General features: G+C 53.0%; 1 protein-coding gene across 2 annotated transcripts in view; it reads right to left on the bottom strand.

Moving 5' to 3' along the window:
• The window catches only part of MGRN1 (mahogunin ring finger 1), a 52,136-nt gene that overhangs the window by 21,761 nt on the left and 11,427 nt on the right, over window positions 1–18,948 (bottom strand). For both annotated transcript variants that reach the window (XM_066275001.1, XM_066275002.1), the window contains exons 2-7: window positions 13,356–13,474; window positions 10,758–10,846; window positions 10,118–10,264; window positions 8,290–8,407; window positions 2,670–2,736; window positions 1,964–2,013 (exon numbers count right to left, since the gene is read on the bottom strand). In XM_066275001.1, the coding sequence (XP_066131098.1) occupies window positions 1,964–2,013; window positions 2,670–2,736; window positions 8,290–8,407; window positions 10,118–10,264; window positions 10,758–10,846; window positions 13,356–13,474 (590 nt within the window). The remainder of the gene's footprint in view (window positions 1–1,963; window positions 2,014–2,669; window positions 2,737–8,289; window positions 8,408–10,117; window positions 10,265–10,757; window positions 10,847–13,355; window positions 13,475–18,948) is intronic.

Raw genomic sequence — 18,948 nt, forward strand, 5'->3', positions numbered from 1 at the left:
GGGGACCTGGGTCTATGTGGAAAGAAGGGGCAAACACCTAAGTTCAAAAACATGTAACACTAGCTAAAGGTAGCCCTGCCCGGAAAACTCGGTCAGTTAGAGCGTTGTCCAGATACGCAAAGGTTGCTGGTTCAATCCCTGGTCAGGGCACCTACAGGAACAAATCAATGTTTCCATCTGTTTGTCTCTCTCCCTTCTTCTCTAAAAGTCAATAAATAACGTTAAAAAAAAACCCCAAACACTAGCTAAAAGTAACATTAAGTGAATCCTTCCATGGAAATGGCCTCTTTAAAAATGGGACATAGCCTGACCTGTGGTGGCGCAGTGGATAAAGCATCGACCTGGAAATGCTGAGGTCGCCGGTTCGAAACCCTGGGCTTTCCTTGTCAAGGCACATATGGGAGTTGATGCTTCCAGCTCCTCCCCCCTTCTCTCTCTCTCTCTCTCTCTGTCTCTCCCTCTCCTCTCTAAAAATGAATAAATAAATTAAAAAAAAAAAAAGAAAAAAAAAAAATGGGACATGGCGCCCTGGCCGGTGGCTCAGTGGTAGAGCATCGGCCTGGCGTGCACGAGTTCCGGGTTTGATTTCCGGCCAGGGCACACAGGAGAAGCGCCCATCTCCTTCTCCACCCCTTCCCCTCTCCTTCCTCTCTGTCTCTCTCTTCCCCTCCTGCAGCCAAGGCTCCATTGGAGCAAAGATGGCCCAGGCGCTGGGGATGGCTCCATGGCCTCTGCCTCAGGCGCTAGAATGGCTCTGGTCGCAACAGAGCGACACCCCGGATGGGCAGAGCATCACCTCCTGGTGGGCGTGCCGGGTGGATCCCAGTCGAGCGCATGCAGGAGTCTGTCTGACTGCCTCCCTGTTTCCAACTTCAGAAAAATAAAAAAAAATTAAAAAAAATAAAAAATCGGGACATGGCCTGACCAGGCAGTGGCACAGTGGATAGAGTATCGGACTGGAACGTGGAGGACCCAGGTTCAAAACCCAAGGTCACCAGCTTAAGTGTGGGTTCATCTGGTTTAAGCAAGGCTCACCAGATTGAGTCCAAGGTCGCTGGCTTGAACAAAGGGTCACTCGCTCTGCTGTAGGCCCCTAGTCAAGGCACATGTGAGAAAGCAATTAATGAGAAACTAAGGGCCGCAACGAAGAACTGATGATTCTCATCTCTCTCCCTATCTGTCTATCCCCTCTCTGTGTCACCAAAAAAAAAAAAAAAAAAAAGGGACCTGTCTAGCTGGGGCCCTCAGAAGAGCCTGGGTGTCTTTCCCTCCACCACTCACAGTACGACACAGCATGGCACAGCACGTCTGGGACGTGCTAGGCAGGGGGCAGACCCTCGTCCACCCTACCAGCATTCACTAGCCTCCACTGTATGCAGAGGATATGACAAACCAGGGCTCCCTCTGCCCTCACGGACGCCCGATGAGTGGGTACAACAAATGTCTGCCCAAGAGTCAAGAAGGCCCCAGTGAGGAGGATGCCCAGCCCTAAGCGACCAGGGGGACGCCACCTTCTGGAGGCAAGGCAGGACCAGCCGTGAACATGCAAGGACCTGGCGGGGGCCTCCGAGGCTGTGATGACAGCCAGGATCCTGGGTCTGGGGGAAAAGCCATGGCCTTAGGAGCTGGTGGCACTGGACGATCCCTTCAAATCCCAGAGGAAAGCGTGTCTGACCGGAGTCCTCTGCATGGACACCCGGCCCGTGCTGGCAGGTTAGAGGGACTTCCAGAGGGCTGGCCTCCCCAGAACATGCCCTCACCACACTCCATGTGCCCTTTGGAAAGCCTCCTGAGAGGCACCATCTGCCCTGGAGCCTGGAACGGTTGGGGAACCTTCCATCTGTCCTGGGCTTCCGGCGTTCAGCCCACGTGGCCTGGCATGATCCCCAAGTTGAGACTTCTGGTCTCAAAACACCACCTTTCTGGCCATAGCTCCCAGCTCAAAGGGCAGGATGGCACTTACCTTTTCAAAGGCAGCCAACAGCACGTGGGCATGGCCAGTCACCTCCACAACTGCCCAGGAGAGAGGGGAGAGAGGGGAGAGAGAGAGAGAGGAGAGAGCACTCAGGCGCTGCCCTGCCAGCCCAGCTTCTTGTCCTCCTTCCTCAGCAGCTGCTCTCCCGGCTCTCAGCCCGCAGGCCCAAACCCCTAGCGGGCTCCTCCTCACGGTGCCTCCCTCGCCTGGGGGCCCTACCGCTGTCTGGCTCACACGACAACCCCCTCCAAAGTGGCCACTCTAGCCTCGCTCTGCGCTTTGCGCAGGAGGGACATCTCAGGCAGGGCTGAGAGCCCAGACCTGCAGAGCTCCAGCATTCACACCCCAGGCCGGGGCCCGGGAGCCCACAGCTGTGGACAGGTAACCAGGCAGGACCGGCTGGGTCAGGCAGGAAATCAGTGTGACCTGTGGGGGTGGCCTGTGTCGCTCCCCGCCGCTCTGTTGTCTCCATCATCCCACACTGAGGGTGGGGAGCTGGACAGCAGAGAGGAGAGGGAAAGACAGCTGCTTGAGCCCCACTGCCCTAAACCTGCTGAGAAGGCTGCCGCCTCCTTCATTTTTCCTGGATGAATTCCTCCCCGCTGACGGAGAGAGGAGGGGGCCTCAGGGCGCGGCCCCTTCCCGCAGGGCCACACGCTGGCAGGAAGCACCGAAGGAGAGAAAGGCCTCTCACCGTCCCCTTCGTCCACCACGGCCTGGATGACCACTGGAAACACACCCCGGTCCAGGTCGAAGTTCAGCTGAGGAGAGAAGCCAGCGAGAACAGTGAGACGGAGGGCGTGGAGCAGGGAGGGCGCAGTGCAGCACAGCTCGTGAGGACAGAACAGGGAGGGAGACAGGGGCCGGGCTATGTCTTTTTCTTTTGTGGTAAAATAAATAAAAACAGTAAATTTGTGTTTAATTCAGTGGCATCAAGTACATCTGTAAGCTCATGCAACCATCACCACCATCCATTTCCAGAACCTTTTTTTGTCCCAAACAGTAACTTGTCTCCATGAAGCAATTACTCCCAGCCCCTCCTCGGCCCCTGGTGAGCACCCCCAACCTACTCTCTATGAATTTGTTCTGGACACACACTTCATACGAACAAAACCACACAGTTGTCGTTTGTCTGGCTTCCTCCACTCGGCCTGTTTTCTGGGTGCACCCGGGCCACAGCGTGTCTGTCAGGCCTTCCTTCCTGCGGAGGCTGCACGTGGTTATCTGTGCGGCGGATCCAGTGCCCCCCGTGCACACCAGGTTGCTCCCCTGGGCGGCCATGAGCACTGCTGGACAAGCTCTGGCCCGTTTCAGTCATCCTGGGCACAGCCAAGCGTGGAAGCGCTGGGTCACACGGGAAGTGTGTGTTCAACCTTGTGAAGAAAGGCACCTGGTGTGGCCCCAACCAGAAATGGAAGGAAAGCGCAGACCATGTGGCAGCTCTGAACTCCAGGAGAAACCTGCTGTCCCTGTTCCTTCTCCTCCAGTTTTTTTTGTTTGTTTCTTTTACAGAGACAGAGAGAGAGTCAGAGAGAGGGATAGACAGGGACAGACAGGCAGGAACGGAGAGATGAGAAGCATCAATCATTAGTTTTTCGTTGCACATTGCAACACCTTAGTTGTTCATTGATTGCTTTCTCATATGTGCCTTGACCGCGGGCCTTCAGCAGATCGAGTAACCCCTTGCTGGGGCCAGCGACCTTGGGCTCAAGCTGGTGAGCTTTTTGCTCAAACCAGATGAGCCCGCCCTCAAGCTGGTGACCTTGGGGTCTCGAACCTGGGTCTTCCACATCCTAGTCCGAAGCTCTATCCACTGTGCCACCGCCTGCCTGGTCAGGCCCTTCTCCTCCAGTTTTAACCCCTTGTGGTCTCTGCTGCTCTCAGGCCAAAGGCTACTACTCTCCTCCCCACACCTAACCACTTGGGTGTGGTCTCCAGATCTGCTCACTAGGGGGTAGGGGCATGGGACAGGTCACAGCGAGCCCACAGGACAGAGGCAGCCAGCTGACACCCAGAGCAGGGAAGGCACGCGGGAGGGAGGCCTGGAGAGCGCCTGGGGGTCTCCGGTCGTCAGAGGGCAGGGTCAGACTCAGAACTGCCAGGTTGGATGGAGTATAGTTCCATGACCCAAGCCTCAATTTCCCTAACTAAAAATGACATCAAAGCTGTGTCTAGCCCTGGCCGGTTGGCTCAGTGGTAGAGCATCGGCCTGGCGTGCAGGAGTCCCGGGTTCTATTCCCAGCCAGGGCACACAGGAGAAGCGCCCATCTGCTTCTCCATCCCTCCCCCTCTCCTTCCTCTCTGTCTCTCTCTTCCCCTCCCGCAGCCAAGGCTCCATTGGAGCAAAGATGGCCCGGGCACTGAGGATGGCTCTATGGCCTCTGCCTCAGGTGCTAGAATGGCTCTGGATACAACAGAGAGATGCCCCAGAGGGGCAGAGCATCACCCCCTGGTGGGCATGCCGGGTGGATCCCAGTCGGGCGCATGCGGGAGTCTGTCTGACTGCCTCCCCGTTTCCAGCTTAGGAAAAATTAAAAAAAAAAAAAAAAAAAAAAAGCTGTGTCTAATAAAGGCTCCGAGCACGGTGCTGGGAGCACACGAGTGTGCACTAGCTCCATGTGCTCAGGCAGCGGGAGCCGAGGGCCTTGCAGAAAGACACAGGCTCGGAGCCCAGGAACACCAGACTTTGTGGGAGCACACGCAGGCCAGCTACATGTGGCGGGACGTGTCCTGGCCTACCCAGGACCCAGCCGGGATCCATGCTTCCTGCAGCTTCAGGGTAGAAGGCTGCACCCCGGACACCTGGACAGGAGGGAAGGACCCCCTTTCCTGCCTTGCTCTGAAATGACCCTGGGGAGGTGATCACCAAGGCAAGAGTTACATATCTGGGGGACAGGGGTCCCTCTGCAATCTTATTCCTGCCCTCTCTACCCTGAGTCAGGTCACACGGAGCAATCTTGCCATGGTCATCCCCAAGTTACCCTAGTGACAGTGACTCTGGGTGAGCTACACAGGTGCTACCATCCAAGGGCTACAATTAAGCCTAGGAGGGGGTTGTTCAGGCGACAGCCTAATGGGGAGCAGAGCTTCAGGCAATTTGGCACCTGTGCTTCCGGCCAGCTGCTGGAATGTAACCCCTGGCACGATGCACGGGATTCAGTGCTCTGAGGAGCCACCAAGTGATCGCATTGTCTTTCTCCCTCGCACGCTACACTGGGTCCTGCCTTTGCGGCCCACAGTCCTGTTTTGCTGGCGCTGAGCTAAAAAAAAACAGCTGTCTGGGAAGAGCCAGGATCGCCTCCAGGCCTTCTCACCTTTGTCCTCTCAGTCCTGGGATAGGCCAGGACTGCCTGGCACTCCTCCTTGAAACTGCTCTTCTCCACCTGGCCCACCTGCCCAGATCTGCCTAGACCCCACAAAAAAGTGTAGATGGCTGCTGACCACCATTTCAGGTGCCGACACCCCAATCTTCCTTGGGGAAATTTGGGAACGACCTCTCTCCCACCCTGGGCTGAGCTGTCTGGCCACAGAATGTCACAAGCCTGCCTCAAATAGAGGCCAGAAAGGGAAGCCCCCAGGCTAGGGCTGCTGGTACAGAGCGCCAGTCTGAGAGCCAGGTCGGCTCGGCCAGTGCAACCCCGTCCTGGTGACACGGACCCCAGAGGGAACCATGGCCAGTCAGCCTTCCAGAATCTAAGCCAATAAATTCCTGGTTTTCTTGTCTTAAGCCAGACCTAGGTGTGCTTGTCACTTACAACCAACAAAGTCCTGACACACACATTGCTTTGAAGGCTCTGGTGCAACCATCACCACCATCACCACCATCACCACCATCCATTCTGGTATAGCAACCATCCCAGCGCCTCCCATTAACATTCAGCTTGCTGATTAGGTGTTGTCAACAGAGCCTAGGGCAGCACCCTACATGTGGCCTTCGGTCAGCTAACTCAGGAAACTCTGACAAAAACCTACACTGGGCACCCCAATGCTGGGCCAGGGGACAAAGATGGAGGTGATGGGAGCACTATGACCCTAGATCTTCCCAAGCACCATGGCCTGGGCCCTGCGCCGCCCCTAGGGTGCCCTGATAGGACAAGCCTCCACACACAGAGCTGCCGCCCCCCCCCACCTGCTGTATCCATAGCTACCACACCATCCCAGCTACATCACACGGGAGGCTCCCAGGAGGCCCAGCAGAGGGCCCCAAGGAGTGTGGGAAGAGGGGAGCAAGGGTCTTCTCCCCTGAAATTCCTGCTCTGCACATGTCACGCACCAGAGCTGAGCATGCTGGGCAAGGACAGAGGCTTCCGCTCTCCCCGGGGCGGCTGGGGAAGGCATTTATTTTTACTGCGAGAGAAGCTTTCTTGGGGAGAAGCAGCCCCCTAGGTCAGAAGAGAGAGCCAGGCAGCTGCTGCCGCATGAGTCACTGACAAGCTTCCAGCCCAGGCTCTGTCCTTCCCCTACCCAGGCCAGGTGGGGGTGGCACCTCGCATCCTGGCACCCTAGGGCACCCCTTTGGGCTCTTCTAGCACAGAGAAGCCCACCGGGCAGGGTCTCTGCCAGCCCCAGGCAGATGCACAACAGGCAGTGGGGAAAAGGCCGAGGGCGGAGGAAGGAAGGAGACGGGCTTTGACTGAAATAAACTGAGCCCTGCAAGGGGGCTCGCAGGGAGACCACAGAGAAACCACTCCAGCTTTGAGGCGGGCTGTAAGTACTGACCTGGAGAGACGCCCACAGTATGATTCAATAAAAAAAAAAACAAAAAACTATACATGTGTGGGGGCAGGGGACCACTCCATGCCTTTATCTTAATTTTGCTGTGAACCTAAAACTGCTCTTTAAAGTCTGAAAAAAATAAGGCCCTGGCCGGTTGGTTCAGTGGTAGAGCATCGGCCTGGCGCGCAGGAGTCCCAGGTTCGATTCCCGGTCAGGGCACACAGGAGAAGCGCCCATCTGCTTCTCCACCCCTCCCCTCTCCTTCCTCTCTGTCTCTCTCTTCCCCTCCCACAGCCGAGGCTCCATTGGAGCAAAGATGGCCCGGGCACTGAGGATGGCTCTGTGGCCTCTGCTTCAGGTGCTAGGATGGCTCTGGATGCAACAGAGCGACGCCCCAGAGGGGCAGAGCATCACCCCCTGGTGGGCATGCTGGGTGGATCCCAGTCGGGTGCATGCGGGAGTCTATCTTAACTGTCTCCCCGTTTCCAGCTTCAGAAAAATGCAAAAAAACACCCAAAAAACCAAAGTCTGAAAAAAATAAAATGTAATTAAATTATAAAGCAAATTATAGCCAAGAAAAATGAAAACATGCATTGAAACAAAAACCTGAATACGGAATAGCACCGTTATGCATAATAGCCGACAGCCCGAGGAAGACACCATGCTAAGTGAAAGCAGCCAGACACAAGGTCAAACAGTGTCCGAGTCTGTGAATGTGAGACGTCCAGCCTGACCTGTGGTGGGGCAGTGGATAAAGTGTCCATCTGGATTGCTAAGAAGCAACTATGAGCTGATGCTTCCTGCTCCATGTTGATCCGTGAATGCAGAACTCACAGATACAGGGGGCCAACTATACATATATAGTGTGTGTATTATTATATAGCTCTCTTCCTTATCCCATGACCCTCTGCAGAAATAACCACTGTCCTTGGCTTGATGAATATCTTTTCTGGCTTTTACATACACACACATTATACCTGCAGAAATGGGTTTGTGCGTTTTTGTGGTTGCCACATACATGAGATGATACTGCCTTGTTTGCAGCTTGCCCTTCTCTAAGCCCAGAAGGGACTTCCCGCATCAGTATGCACAGGATAGCCAGATCCCTTTCATGTGCTTTAAGGCTGCATGGCATCCCTTAGCAGATGTGAACTAGGGTGCCACATTATAAATATGGGTGGTTCTAGTGACATCATTAAACTAAGCAATCCCCTTGTTTCCAGTTTTTTTACTATTGCAGACCGAGCTGCAATGAACACCCTTCACATCCTGTAAGTTAGTGTCCCTGGCTGTGGAACCACAAGGTGGAAGGGATCCTGCCACGCAGCTATCACACGGTCCCGACAACCGCACCAAAGCTGGGCACCGGAGCCTCTGCTGCTGCTGCCTCATCTCAGTCACCCCGTCCAGCTAACACCTGGACCAGACTCAATTCCACAGCCCCGCGCAGGCCCAGTGAGCTCATGGACTTGGTCAGCAGCTACTCCTGATGCTGTTCACACCACGTGAGGAACTGAGCAAACAGCTCCCACTGTGCTTGCCCCCCAGCAAAGGGGAGGGAATTCAGGTAAGAAGAGCGGGGAGTCCAGCCAGGTTACCTCATCATCCTTCCACTCGGAGAAGTCGATCTTGAAGGAAGGCAGGGAGAACTGCTGGCTCACCCCCCTCTTGTAGTGGACCGTCTCGGACCGCAGGGCGGGGCTCCTGGAGCTGTACCTGAGGGGGCCGCCGAGAGAAAAGACGGTGAGCCCCGGCCAGGAGCAAGCGCTCTGCTGCGTCCCGTCCTCAGGGTGACCCGGCACCACAGGACCTCTGAGCAGGGGCTGCGGGCACTGGCCTTTGGGGACCTAGTAGAAACCTGACTTGCAGGTCCCCCCCTGCCAGTCCCAGTCCTTCTCTGATGGGGCAGGAAGCCAGCCTATGTGGCCACCTGGCCTTTACAGGCCGAGGGCTTCCAGGCCTCATTCGGCTCACCACCAGTTCTGCCCAGGGCCAGCCTGGTTATTAGTCTTCCACAGCCCACACCTGCCAGACAACGCAGCTACCTTGCCAGATACCACTATGCCTTTCCATTCGGTTTTTACAGTTTGTTGACTTTTCTGAACACACAGGATACAAAACGTTCCCAGTGCCAAGTGCCGCAACCCCCTCCACACTTGTGTATGCTCCCAGCCACCAGGGGCCCCTGCTCGTCCACCACCCAGGTATCACTCCTGGGAGGGTAGAGGCATGGTCACAGCTAAACGCATGGCTGTCTCCTCTTGGATATCCTAACAGCCGCTCAACTCCACTCTGCTCCTTCATTCCTCACGTGCCCTGAGCTGTCCTGCAGCCACCACGCAGAGGTGTCGTGTCCTCTGAACACGGCAGTGGTTCCACTGCAGCGCGACTCTAATTCAATCAGGCTCGACTGATGGACACCAGGTGGCCTCCAGTATCTTGTATTCCGAGCGAGGCTTCCAGGACCCTCTTTTGCATACCTCTGAACCACACATGCAAGCGGATCTCCACCATAAAGTTCCAGAAAAGGAACGGCTAGGTCAAAAAGACACACATTAGGCCCTGGCCAGTTGGTTCACTGGTAGAGCATCGGCCTGGCGTGCAGGAGTCCTGGGTTCGATTCCCGGCCAGGGCACACAGGAGAAGCACCCATCTGCTTCTCCACCCCTCCCCTCTCCTTCCTCTCTGTCTCTCTCTTACCCTCCCACAGTCAGGGCTCCATCGGAGCAAAAAGTTGGCCCGGGCGCTGAGGATGGCTCCATGGCCTCTGCCTCAGGCGCTAGAATGGCTCTGGTTGCAACAGAGCAATGCCCCAGATGGGCAGAGCATCGCCCCCTGGTGGGCATGCCGGGTGGATCCCGGTCAAGTGCATGCAGGAGTCTGACTGCCTCCCCGTTTCCAACTTCAGAAAAATACAAAAATACACACACACAAAAAAAATACACACATTTTCAATTCTGATAAACTCAGCATCTCCTCATTCAAGAATCCAACATACAACCCTTACCCCCCCCCCCCACCTGCTGTTCCTTGGGCTTCTGTCTCTCTGTCCTTGGACAAAAGATACTCTTGAGGGCCTTGGCACATCTGGCCTGAGAAACTGGCACTGCAGGTTACTCGTGTGCAGAAAGTCTCAAAGCCAGAGCTCTCAACCACCACTCCACCCCCAGATCAAATCTGGCCTCCAAGTGGTATTCTTTCACAGGACAGAGAGGGGGCTCCTCTGCCCATCCCCCTGGGTCTGGCCCTGTGGACTGGAGGCAAGCCTGTTGTGCTGAAACTGCAGGTTTCAAACTTTTGGGGTTCAAAGGGCCCTTATTCAAGTAAAGCCTCTGAAAGGTCGAATACATAATTCAAGCAGACACAGAGCTGCTGGGGCCCTGCCCTGCCCTCCCCCCCCCCCCCCCCGGGCTCCCAGGGACTCACACAGCCATCCCATTCAGAAATTCCTCCATCGCCTGGCAATAGATGGTGATGGCCACCCGGGCATCAGCATCGAAGGTGAACTCTAGGCTGTAGAGGACATGGGGCTTCTCGCTGTCCTCGGTGGGGCTGTCGGCACCATCTTTGTACCTGCCAGGGGGGCAGAGAACAGGCAGTGAGGAGGTCAGGGGGCATGCCTGCAAGAGCATGCCCACCTTGCACAGCACACACCACACCTGCAGGGACCCCTGAGGGCGCTGCCTGGCTGCATCCGGCCTTTCTATAAACATGGAAGCCCACTCCCTGTTTCAATAATAAGGCCCAACAACTCGGGATTCTCCTTCCCTGGTCTCCTACCCACAGAAAGGGAGACAAGTCCTCCATGATAGTCCCAGAAACCCCCAGGTTTAACGCTGTTTCTCAGCCATGACAGTAGGAGCTGCATCCTTCTTGGCTATGGGGCATCCTGTGCACTGTGAGACACCTGGCAGCCTCCCGGGTCTCTGCCTACGAGACACCAGGAACACTACCCCCTCCAGCTGTGACAACCAAAAATGTCTCCAGACACAGCCCAACATCACTGGGGTAGAGTCACCCGGTTGAGAACTCCTAGCTTAAAGAATGTGCAGGGGTCAAAGGTTACCTTACGAGCCGGAGCGAGTCTTTTCGGATGTTCACCAGGCTCCTCAGTGTCTTCACTGGCTCATGGGGTGCAGGGGTGACATAAGGAAACTAGAAGGGAAAAACCCAAAGCAATCCCAGATGACTTCCCAGTGGGGCAGGGAACAGGAAAAGGGGATAATTCCGGCACCCACCATGTGCTCCAGGGCCCTAAGGCCGAGCACTGGGTGATACTATTCTCATTCATGTTAACGTAAACTGCAGGAGGCCCTGGCTAGTGGCTCAGTGGGTAAAGCATTGGCCCTGCATATGATGTCCTGGGTTCAATTCCTGGTCAGGACACATAAGAGAAGCAACCACTGCTTCTCTTCCCTCCCTCTCCTCCTTCTCTCCTTCTTCCTCTCCTGCAGCTCCACTGGTCCAAGCATCAGCCCTGGGCACTGAGGATAGCTCAGATAGCCCAAGTGCTTCAGCCTCAGGTACTAAAAATAGCTCAGTTGATTCGAGCATTGGCCCCAGACGAGGTTTGCCAGGTAGATCCCAAAAGGGCACATCCAGGAGTCTATCTACCCTAAAAAAAAAAAAGTTCCAGCCATGTGGCCATGGTCCCCTATTCCAGGAAGGACTCTCAGTAAATGTGACTTGGCCTGAGGGGTCTGTGGGAGCAATTAAGGTTGGGATTCTTAGGCCTCATTCCCAGAGGTGGGGCCCAACATCCTGCTGCTGCCATGAACAAGGTGGGTTTTCCATTCAAGGTCAATGGTCAACAAAGAGTCTGGAAGGGACATATGCACATATACGCACACGCACACATGTGTAAAACTGGTGGCGCCTGAGAAACGTGGATGTGTCAGTGTCAGTTTCCTGCTGGTGCACTGGAGTTTTAGAAGACACCATCACCAGGTAAAACTGGGACCTCTCGGCATTATTTCCTACAATTGCAGGTGAATCTATGATAGTCTTGAAGTTAAAAAAACAACCCAGACTTAACAGGATGCCTATATAAGCCAGGCCACAGGTCAAAGCTGAGGCTTCAAAGATGGGGAAAGCAAGGTTCTGTCCTCACTCTCATGGAGGGTGGCAAGGCCAGTACTATAGGCCCCAGCCCCCAGCCCCCAGCCTCTTGTGCATGAAAGGATCAAGATACGTCAATCAGCTGCTCTGTGACCAACACAACTTGGAGAACCCCGGTCCAGAGACCCCCCACCCACCCCAGACCAGGGAGGCCCAGTGTCTCCTGAGAGAGAGGGTCCCACCTGGCTCCTCACTCCCACTGGGGACCCAAATCCCCATTCAGCATCCCCCTCAAGAGTTCTCTCCTATTCCTCTTTTTCCTTTTCCTTTTAGTCTCCATTTGTCAAATGTTTGCTTTTTACTGTCTGCTTCCCACCCGGGGGACGGGGCAGGATCTGTTCTCTGTCCCAGCCACTGGAAGGCTCCCAGGAGCACACTAAGTGCCAAACGTACATTGAACAGATGGAACGCAATAAAGGAACGCGTGCGTCTCTGATGACTGGTGAAGGTGAACTTGTAAAAAATATTCACCAGCTGTTTGCATTTCTCTCTTGGATCATATCTCTTGCCCACTGTTCCATGAAACGTGGATTTTTTTTTTTTTAACTTTTACCTCAAGACCATCATAGATTCACCTGCAATTACGGGAAATAATGCAAAGAGACCCTATATGCCTTTTACCCAGTTTTCCCTGGTGATGGTGTCTCTTAAAACTCCAGTGCAGCCTGGCCTGTGGTGGCGCAGCGGACAGTGTTGACCTGGAACACTGAGGTCGCCAGTTAAAAACCCTGGACTTGCTGGGTCAAGGCACATATGACAAACAAGCAATCAACAACTAAAGTGAAGCAACTATGTGTTGATACTTTTCACTCTCCCCTTCCCCTGGTAAAATCAATAAATAAAATTTTTTTTTTTTAATTAAGTGAGAGGCGAGGAGGCAGAGACAGCCTCCCGCATGCATCCCAGGATCCACCCAGCAAGCACCCTACTAGGCTACACTCTGCCTACCTGGGCTGCTGCTCTGTTGCTCAGCAACTGAACTATTTTATTGCCTGAGGCGAGGCCATGGCTACAGGAAGGGAAGGGGAGGGAGAGGTGGAGAAGCAGATGGTCACTTCTCCTGTGTGCCTTGACTGGGAATTGAACGTGGGATTTCCATATCCATACTCTGGGCTGACGTTCTGCTGGCCAGGGCCAATAAATAAAATCTTAAAAAAACAAAAACAAAAAACTCCAGTGCACAAGCAGGAAACAGACACTGATGCATCCACATTTCCCAGATGCCTCCAGTTTTACAGCACTGTGTGAGTGCATGCATGCACACGTCTCTTCTGGATTCTAATGACCACTGACCTTGGTTGGAAAGTCATCCAAGAGGCTTGAATAAGAAGTGTAACTTCTGCGATCCCACTGCACGGAAGCACCCGCAGCTAGGGGGCGTCACCACGACATGCCTCATGCACACACCATGTGCCCACGTTCAGCTGGCAGCTCTGCCTGGTTTGGGATGACTGAGGGCCCACTCATCCTTGCAGCAGAGACACAAATGTCTGAAGGCAGGAGCCTCACCCCCACTATCCACATGCCCAGGCCTGCCAACACCCACCTGGACTGGGCGATTGCCTAGAAAGTTCAGATCCATATTTTCTCCAAAGAGGTAACCTTCAGGGTGGGGTGTGTCGAATTTCTCACCTCCCATGAAAAAGTGTGAAGCAAAGTAGTTTCCTGGTTAAAAAAACAACAACAAAAAACAGCTGTCGATTAAGGCTGGACACAATCCAGTGGGACTATCTGATGGCCGGAGAGTTTCAGCCCTAAGGAAAGCTCCGTTAGGAAGAAGCCATCATGGGCCGTCCTGCACACTTTTGCTCCAGATACGGGCCTCGGCACTTCCACCCAGCCTGTCTCACCTCCGTGCCCACCCCAACACCACTCCCCCTCCAGGACCTCTCCTCCTGCTAGGGACTCATCCAGTTCTCCACTACAACTGTGCTTCCTTCTCTAGCAGGTTGAGCTGTGTTTCCCACAAGGATATGTTCCAGTCCTAACCTCTAGTACCTGTGCATGTGACCTTATTAAAAAATAGGGTCTTGGCCCTGGTCAGTTGGCTCAGTGGTAGAGCGTTGGCCCGGCGTGTGAAAGTCCGGGTTCAATTCCCAGCCAAGGCACACAGGAGAAGCGCCCATCTGCTTCTCCACCCCTCCCCCTCTCCTTCCTCTCTATCTCTCTCTTCCCCTCCCGCAGCCAAGGCTCCATTGGAGCAAAGTTGGCCCAGGCGCTGAGGATGGCTCTATGTCCTCCGCCTCAGTCGCTAGAATGGCTCCAATTGCAGCAGAGCAATGCCCTGGAGGGGCCAAGCATCGCCCCCTGGTGGGCATGCCGGGTGGATCCCGGTCAGGCACATTCGGGAGTCTGTCTGTCTGCCTCTCCCCCACTTCTCACTTAGGAAAAATACAAAAAAAAAAAAATTAAATAATACCTGACAAAAAACAATACAAGTTGTCACCCCCTGGTTGGTTGGCGCTCTTTCTCTTACTTTATATGTTTGTTTACTGAAGTAACAGACATGAGGAAATTAAAATGTAGCATTTCATCAAAGATATAATGAGTTTTATGAAATGAATAAATAAATATTACAAACATAGTTTCATCTATTTTTTTTCACCTATGGACCGAATGAACATTACTACACACACTTAGAATACGCTGTTGAGCAGACGAACGTTAAAAAAGAGAAAGGAAGGCCCTGGCTGGTTGGCTCAGTGGTAGAGCATCAGCCTGGCGTGCAGGAATCCTGGGTTCAATTCCCAGCCAGGGCACACAGGAGAAGTGCCCATCTGCTTCTCCACCCCTTCCCCTCTCCTCCCTCTCTGTCTCTCTCTTCCCCTCCTGCAGCCGAGGCTCCATTGGAGCAAAGTTGGCCCGAGCTCTGAGGATGGCTCTATGGCCTCTGCCTCAGGCGCTTGAGTGGCTCTGGTTGCAACAGAGCAGTGCCCCAGATGGGCAGAGCATTGCCCCCTGGTGGGCATGCCGGGTGGATCCCGGTCGGGGGCATGCGGGAGTCTGTCTGACTGCCTCCCCATTTCCAACTTCAGAAAAATACAAAAAATAAATAAAAAGAGAGAGAAAGGAATGTAAATTTGTGATTTCCACATTGGGCAGCTGCCCAGGCGCCCACCTTAGAGAGAACCCTGATTACAAGTGCCATTTTAACAACCGGTTTGCTGAACTCAACTAGGAATCCCACCACTGATGGGAAAGAAACAGTCAGTGATTCCACTTACTTATGCATTCACTGGCTGATTCTGTATGCGCCCCAACTGGGGATCAAACCCACACTGATCATTCCCTTCTAAATCTACAACTTCTACTCCTCTCCACCTTGCTTGCTAACCAAGCTCCCCCATTCCCCTTCTCTGCTTTCTTCCCCAGAGCATTTTTCACGACCTGATATACTATACACAGGAGGCCCTCCACATCTCAGTGTAGTTTTAAATTGTGAGAACTTCAGAGGGATAAATGCTACAAAATAAAACCTCTGGGTTAAGAGACAGTAGATGAGTATTACTCTTTCTTCTCTAACTGTATTTTATACATTTTCTACAATTAACCTGTATTACTTTAAAACAAAAAATATATATTTTTATAATATTTATTGATTTTAGATTTTTTAAAATTTATTCATTTTTAGAGAGAGAGAAAAGAGAGAGAGAGACAGAGAGAGACAGAGAGAAAGGGGGGGAGCAGGAAGCATCAACTCCCATATGTGCCTTGACTGGGCAAGCCCAGGTGAACGCTTTATCCATTGCACCACTGCCTGGTCAGGTTTATTTCAATTTATGTACTTATTTTGGTTGCAGAGACATACAATATGGTGATCAAGATAACCCTTTCTAAATTATTTTATTTATTTATTTAAGTGAGAGGAACAGAGATAGACAAGACTCCCTCATGCAACCTGACCAGGATTCACCCAGCAAACTCCGTCTGGGGCCGATGCTTGAATCAACTGAACTATCCTCAGTACCTGAGGCCAAAATCAGTACCAACCGAGCTATCCTCAGTGCCCACGGATGACACTTAAACCAACTGAGCTATTGATGCTCAAACCAATCAAGCCACTGAAGAGAGAGAAGGGGAAAGAAAGGGGAAGAGAAGCAGATTGTTGCTTCTCATGTGTGCCCTGAGCAGGAATCGAATCGGTAGATCTGCATGCCAGGCCTATGCTCTATCCACTGAGCAAATTAGCCAGGGCCAATGAAAGCCTTTCAAGAATAAAAAATTGTTGGCCCTGGCCGGTTGGCTCAGCGGTAGAGCGTCGGCCTAGCGTGCGGAGGACCCGGGTTCGATTCCCAGCCAGGGCACACAGGAGAAGCACCCATTTGCTTCTCCACCCCTCCGCCGCGCCTTCCTCTCTGTCTCTCTCTTCCCCTCCCGCAGCCAAGGCTCCATTGGAGCAAAGATGGCCCGGGTGCTGGGGATGGCTCTGTGGCCTCTGCCCCAGGCGCTAGAGTGGCTCTGGTCGCAACATGGCGACGCCCAGGATGGGCAGAGCATCGCCCCCTGGTGAGCAGAGCATCGCCCCATGGTGGGCGTGCCGGGTGGATCCCGGTCGGGCGCATGCGGGAGTTTGTCTGACTGTCTCTCCCTGTTTCCAGCTTCTGAAAAATGCAAAAAAAAAAAAAAAAAAAAAAAAAAAAGAATAAAAAATTGCAACTACCCCACATGTTCCTCAATAAGGAAATAAGCAGTGACAACATGGGACTACATTCTGCCTGTGAGCATGGAGCAGTTGCAAAGCACACACGACTCACACAGAGAAGTGTGAAAACATCTCCTAAGGCAGCCCCACAGCTCAGACATGGAACACCCACACACAGTGAATGATCACGCATGGGAAGGAAACCCCGGGTCCAAGATGGGCAGGAGGAGTACGAAAGAAAGACAACAACCGGAAAATGCTAACCACGAATTCTACATGGAGGTCGATCCTTTCCTATGTTTTCAAGTGCTCACATTTTTAATTTTTTTTTTTTTGCAGAGACACAGTCAGAGAGATGGACAGATAGGGACAAAATGACAGGAAGGGAGAGAAGAAATAAGAAGCATCAATTCTTTGTTCCAGCACCTTAGCTGTTCAATGATTGCTTTCTCATATGTGCCTTGATGGGGGGGGGGTCAAAACAGCAATCTTTGGGCTCAAGCCAGAAACCATGGGGTCATGTCTATGATCCCGCGCTCAAGCTGGGACCTCGGGGTCTCGAACCTGGGTACTATGTGTCCCAGTCCGATGCTCTATCCACTGCGCAACCGCCTGGTCAGGCTGTCCGCTCCTCTTTTAAACGTGTGTGTAGAATACATGTGCACAATGACCATCATTTACAACAGAAAAATGAAAACACTCTAAATTACTTAAATGATCTAATCCAGCTGAGGGAGGCACCAGGATGTTCAAAGATCTCCAGGGAATCAGAGAGAAAATGCACAAAGCACAGCTCAGTCCAGATTCTACTAAATGAAGCGTCTCAAAAGATTCATGCCAAACTGCAAGCAAGGAGGTGGGGAGGGGACTGGGAAGAGTAAAACGGGGACTTCCACATTCTCCCCAAAAACATATGTAATGCTTGCATCCTTCTTTGCTAAATAGAGATTTGTTTTAAAACCCAACTTTATCAAGAGACCAGAGTTTGGGACCCTGCTACAGACTGACTGCTTGTGTGCTCCTCCCAAATTCACATGTTGAAACCTAAGCCTCAACCTGATGGTATCTGGAGGTGGAGCCGTGGGGGTGATTATGTCACGAGGATGGAGCTCTTATGAATGGAACCCGCACCTCACCTGGCCTGTGGAGCAGGGCTGTGGGTCTTGGGGATGCCGCGTTCTCACGACTCCTGAGGGCCACCTGCTTGGCAAACGTGGGCTCCAAGTGTCTGACGTGGTGTCCTTTCCATCAAGGTTCTAGGTAACCCAGGCTTCTGCCACATACTCCTGACGCTGTGGTCCCACGCTGAAGCAGTCCCCAACAGCCAGCGCTACCATGCCTCAACTCAAGGACCGGGCGTCCACTCACCACTCCGCAAACTAATGATTCTGCTCTGTGCTGCCTGCCTCAGTCCCTCTGGGCCAACAGGCTGCTCCCACTTTGCAACTCCAAGGCGAGGCCTCTCGTGACTGCCCCACAGGCCATCTGCAACTTGCCAGCGAATTCTGTTTTTCCTTGTGTTTTGGTTGGTTCATACTCTGTCCTCCTCTTGCCAAGACCAGAGGTCATATGTTCACTGCCCCATCTCCCCAGTGCCTACCGCCATGGCCTGTACACAGTAGGGCTCAATAAAAATTTGCCAAATAAAAGAAGGTGGATCACACTGTTATTACTATTTGACAGTCAAGAAAACAGGCACAGAGAGTTCCAGTAACCAGCTCAAGCCACACACCAGTGAGAAGTGGCATCCACACTGAAAACCAACGCTGGCCCAAGAGCCCGTATTCTCAACTATGCCAATCCAACGGCATTTTTCTCCCCACCAAGCAATTCTCCAATTCTCAGCAGACATCAACTCGGTGGCCCAGGGGTCCCCAAACCTTTTACACAGGGGGCCAGTTCACTGTCCCTCAGACTGTGGAGGGCTGGACTATAAAAAAAAACTATGAACAAATCCCTATACACACTGCACATATCATTTTAAAGTAAAAAACAAAATGGAAGTAGTACTGTATGTGTGAGCGACGCTGCACTTTGCAGCGCCACCACATACAGTACTCCAGGAGCACAGGATGTGAATGCTCACTGACCACCAATGAAAGAGGTGCCCCTTTGGAAGTGCAGCGGGGCCAGATGAATGGCCTCAGGGGGCCGCATGCAGCCCACGGGCCATAGTTTGGGGACCCCTGCACCAACCAAGCTATCCAGCCAGGGCCCTTCTGGATTTTTATGGAGGCCTCATCACACAGGCATGACTGATGCAATCACTGACCCTTGGTGATCACCTCAACCTCCAGCCCTCTAATCACACTGGTGGCTTCCCCGGCAACCAGTCCTCATTCTCAAGTGCTTTCCAAAAATCATCTCATTGAAATAAACTCAGATGCAATTGAAAAGGGTTATAAATATCAAAAAACATCCACTTCACTTTTGTGATTCATCACTTAGGAAATTTCAAGGGTTTTAGAAGGCTCTGTGCCAGAAACAGGTGAAGACC

The sequence above is a fragment of the Saccopteryx bilineata genome, chromosome 4 (assembly GCF_036850765.1).
Source record: "Saccopteryx bilineata isolate mSacBil1 chromosome 4, mSacBil1_pri_phased_curated, whole genome shotgun sequence".
NCBI classification, from domain to species: Eukaryota; Metazoa; Chordata; class Mammalia; order Chiroptera; family Emballonuridae; genus Saccopteryx; species Saccopteryx bilineata.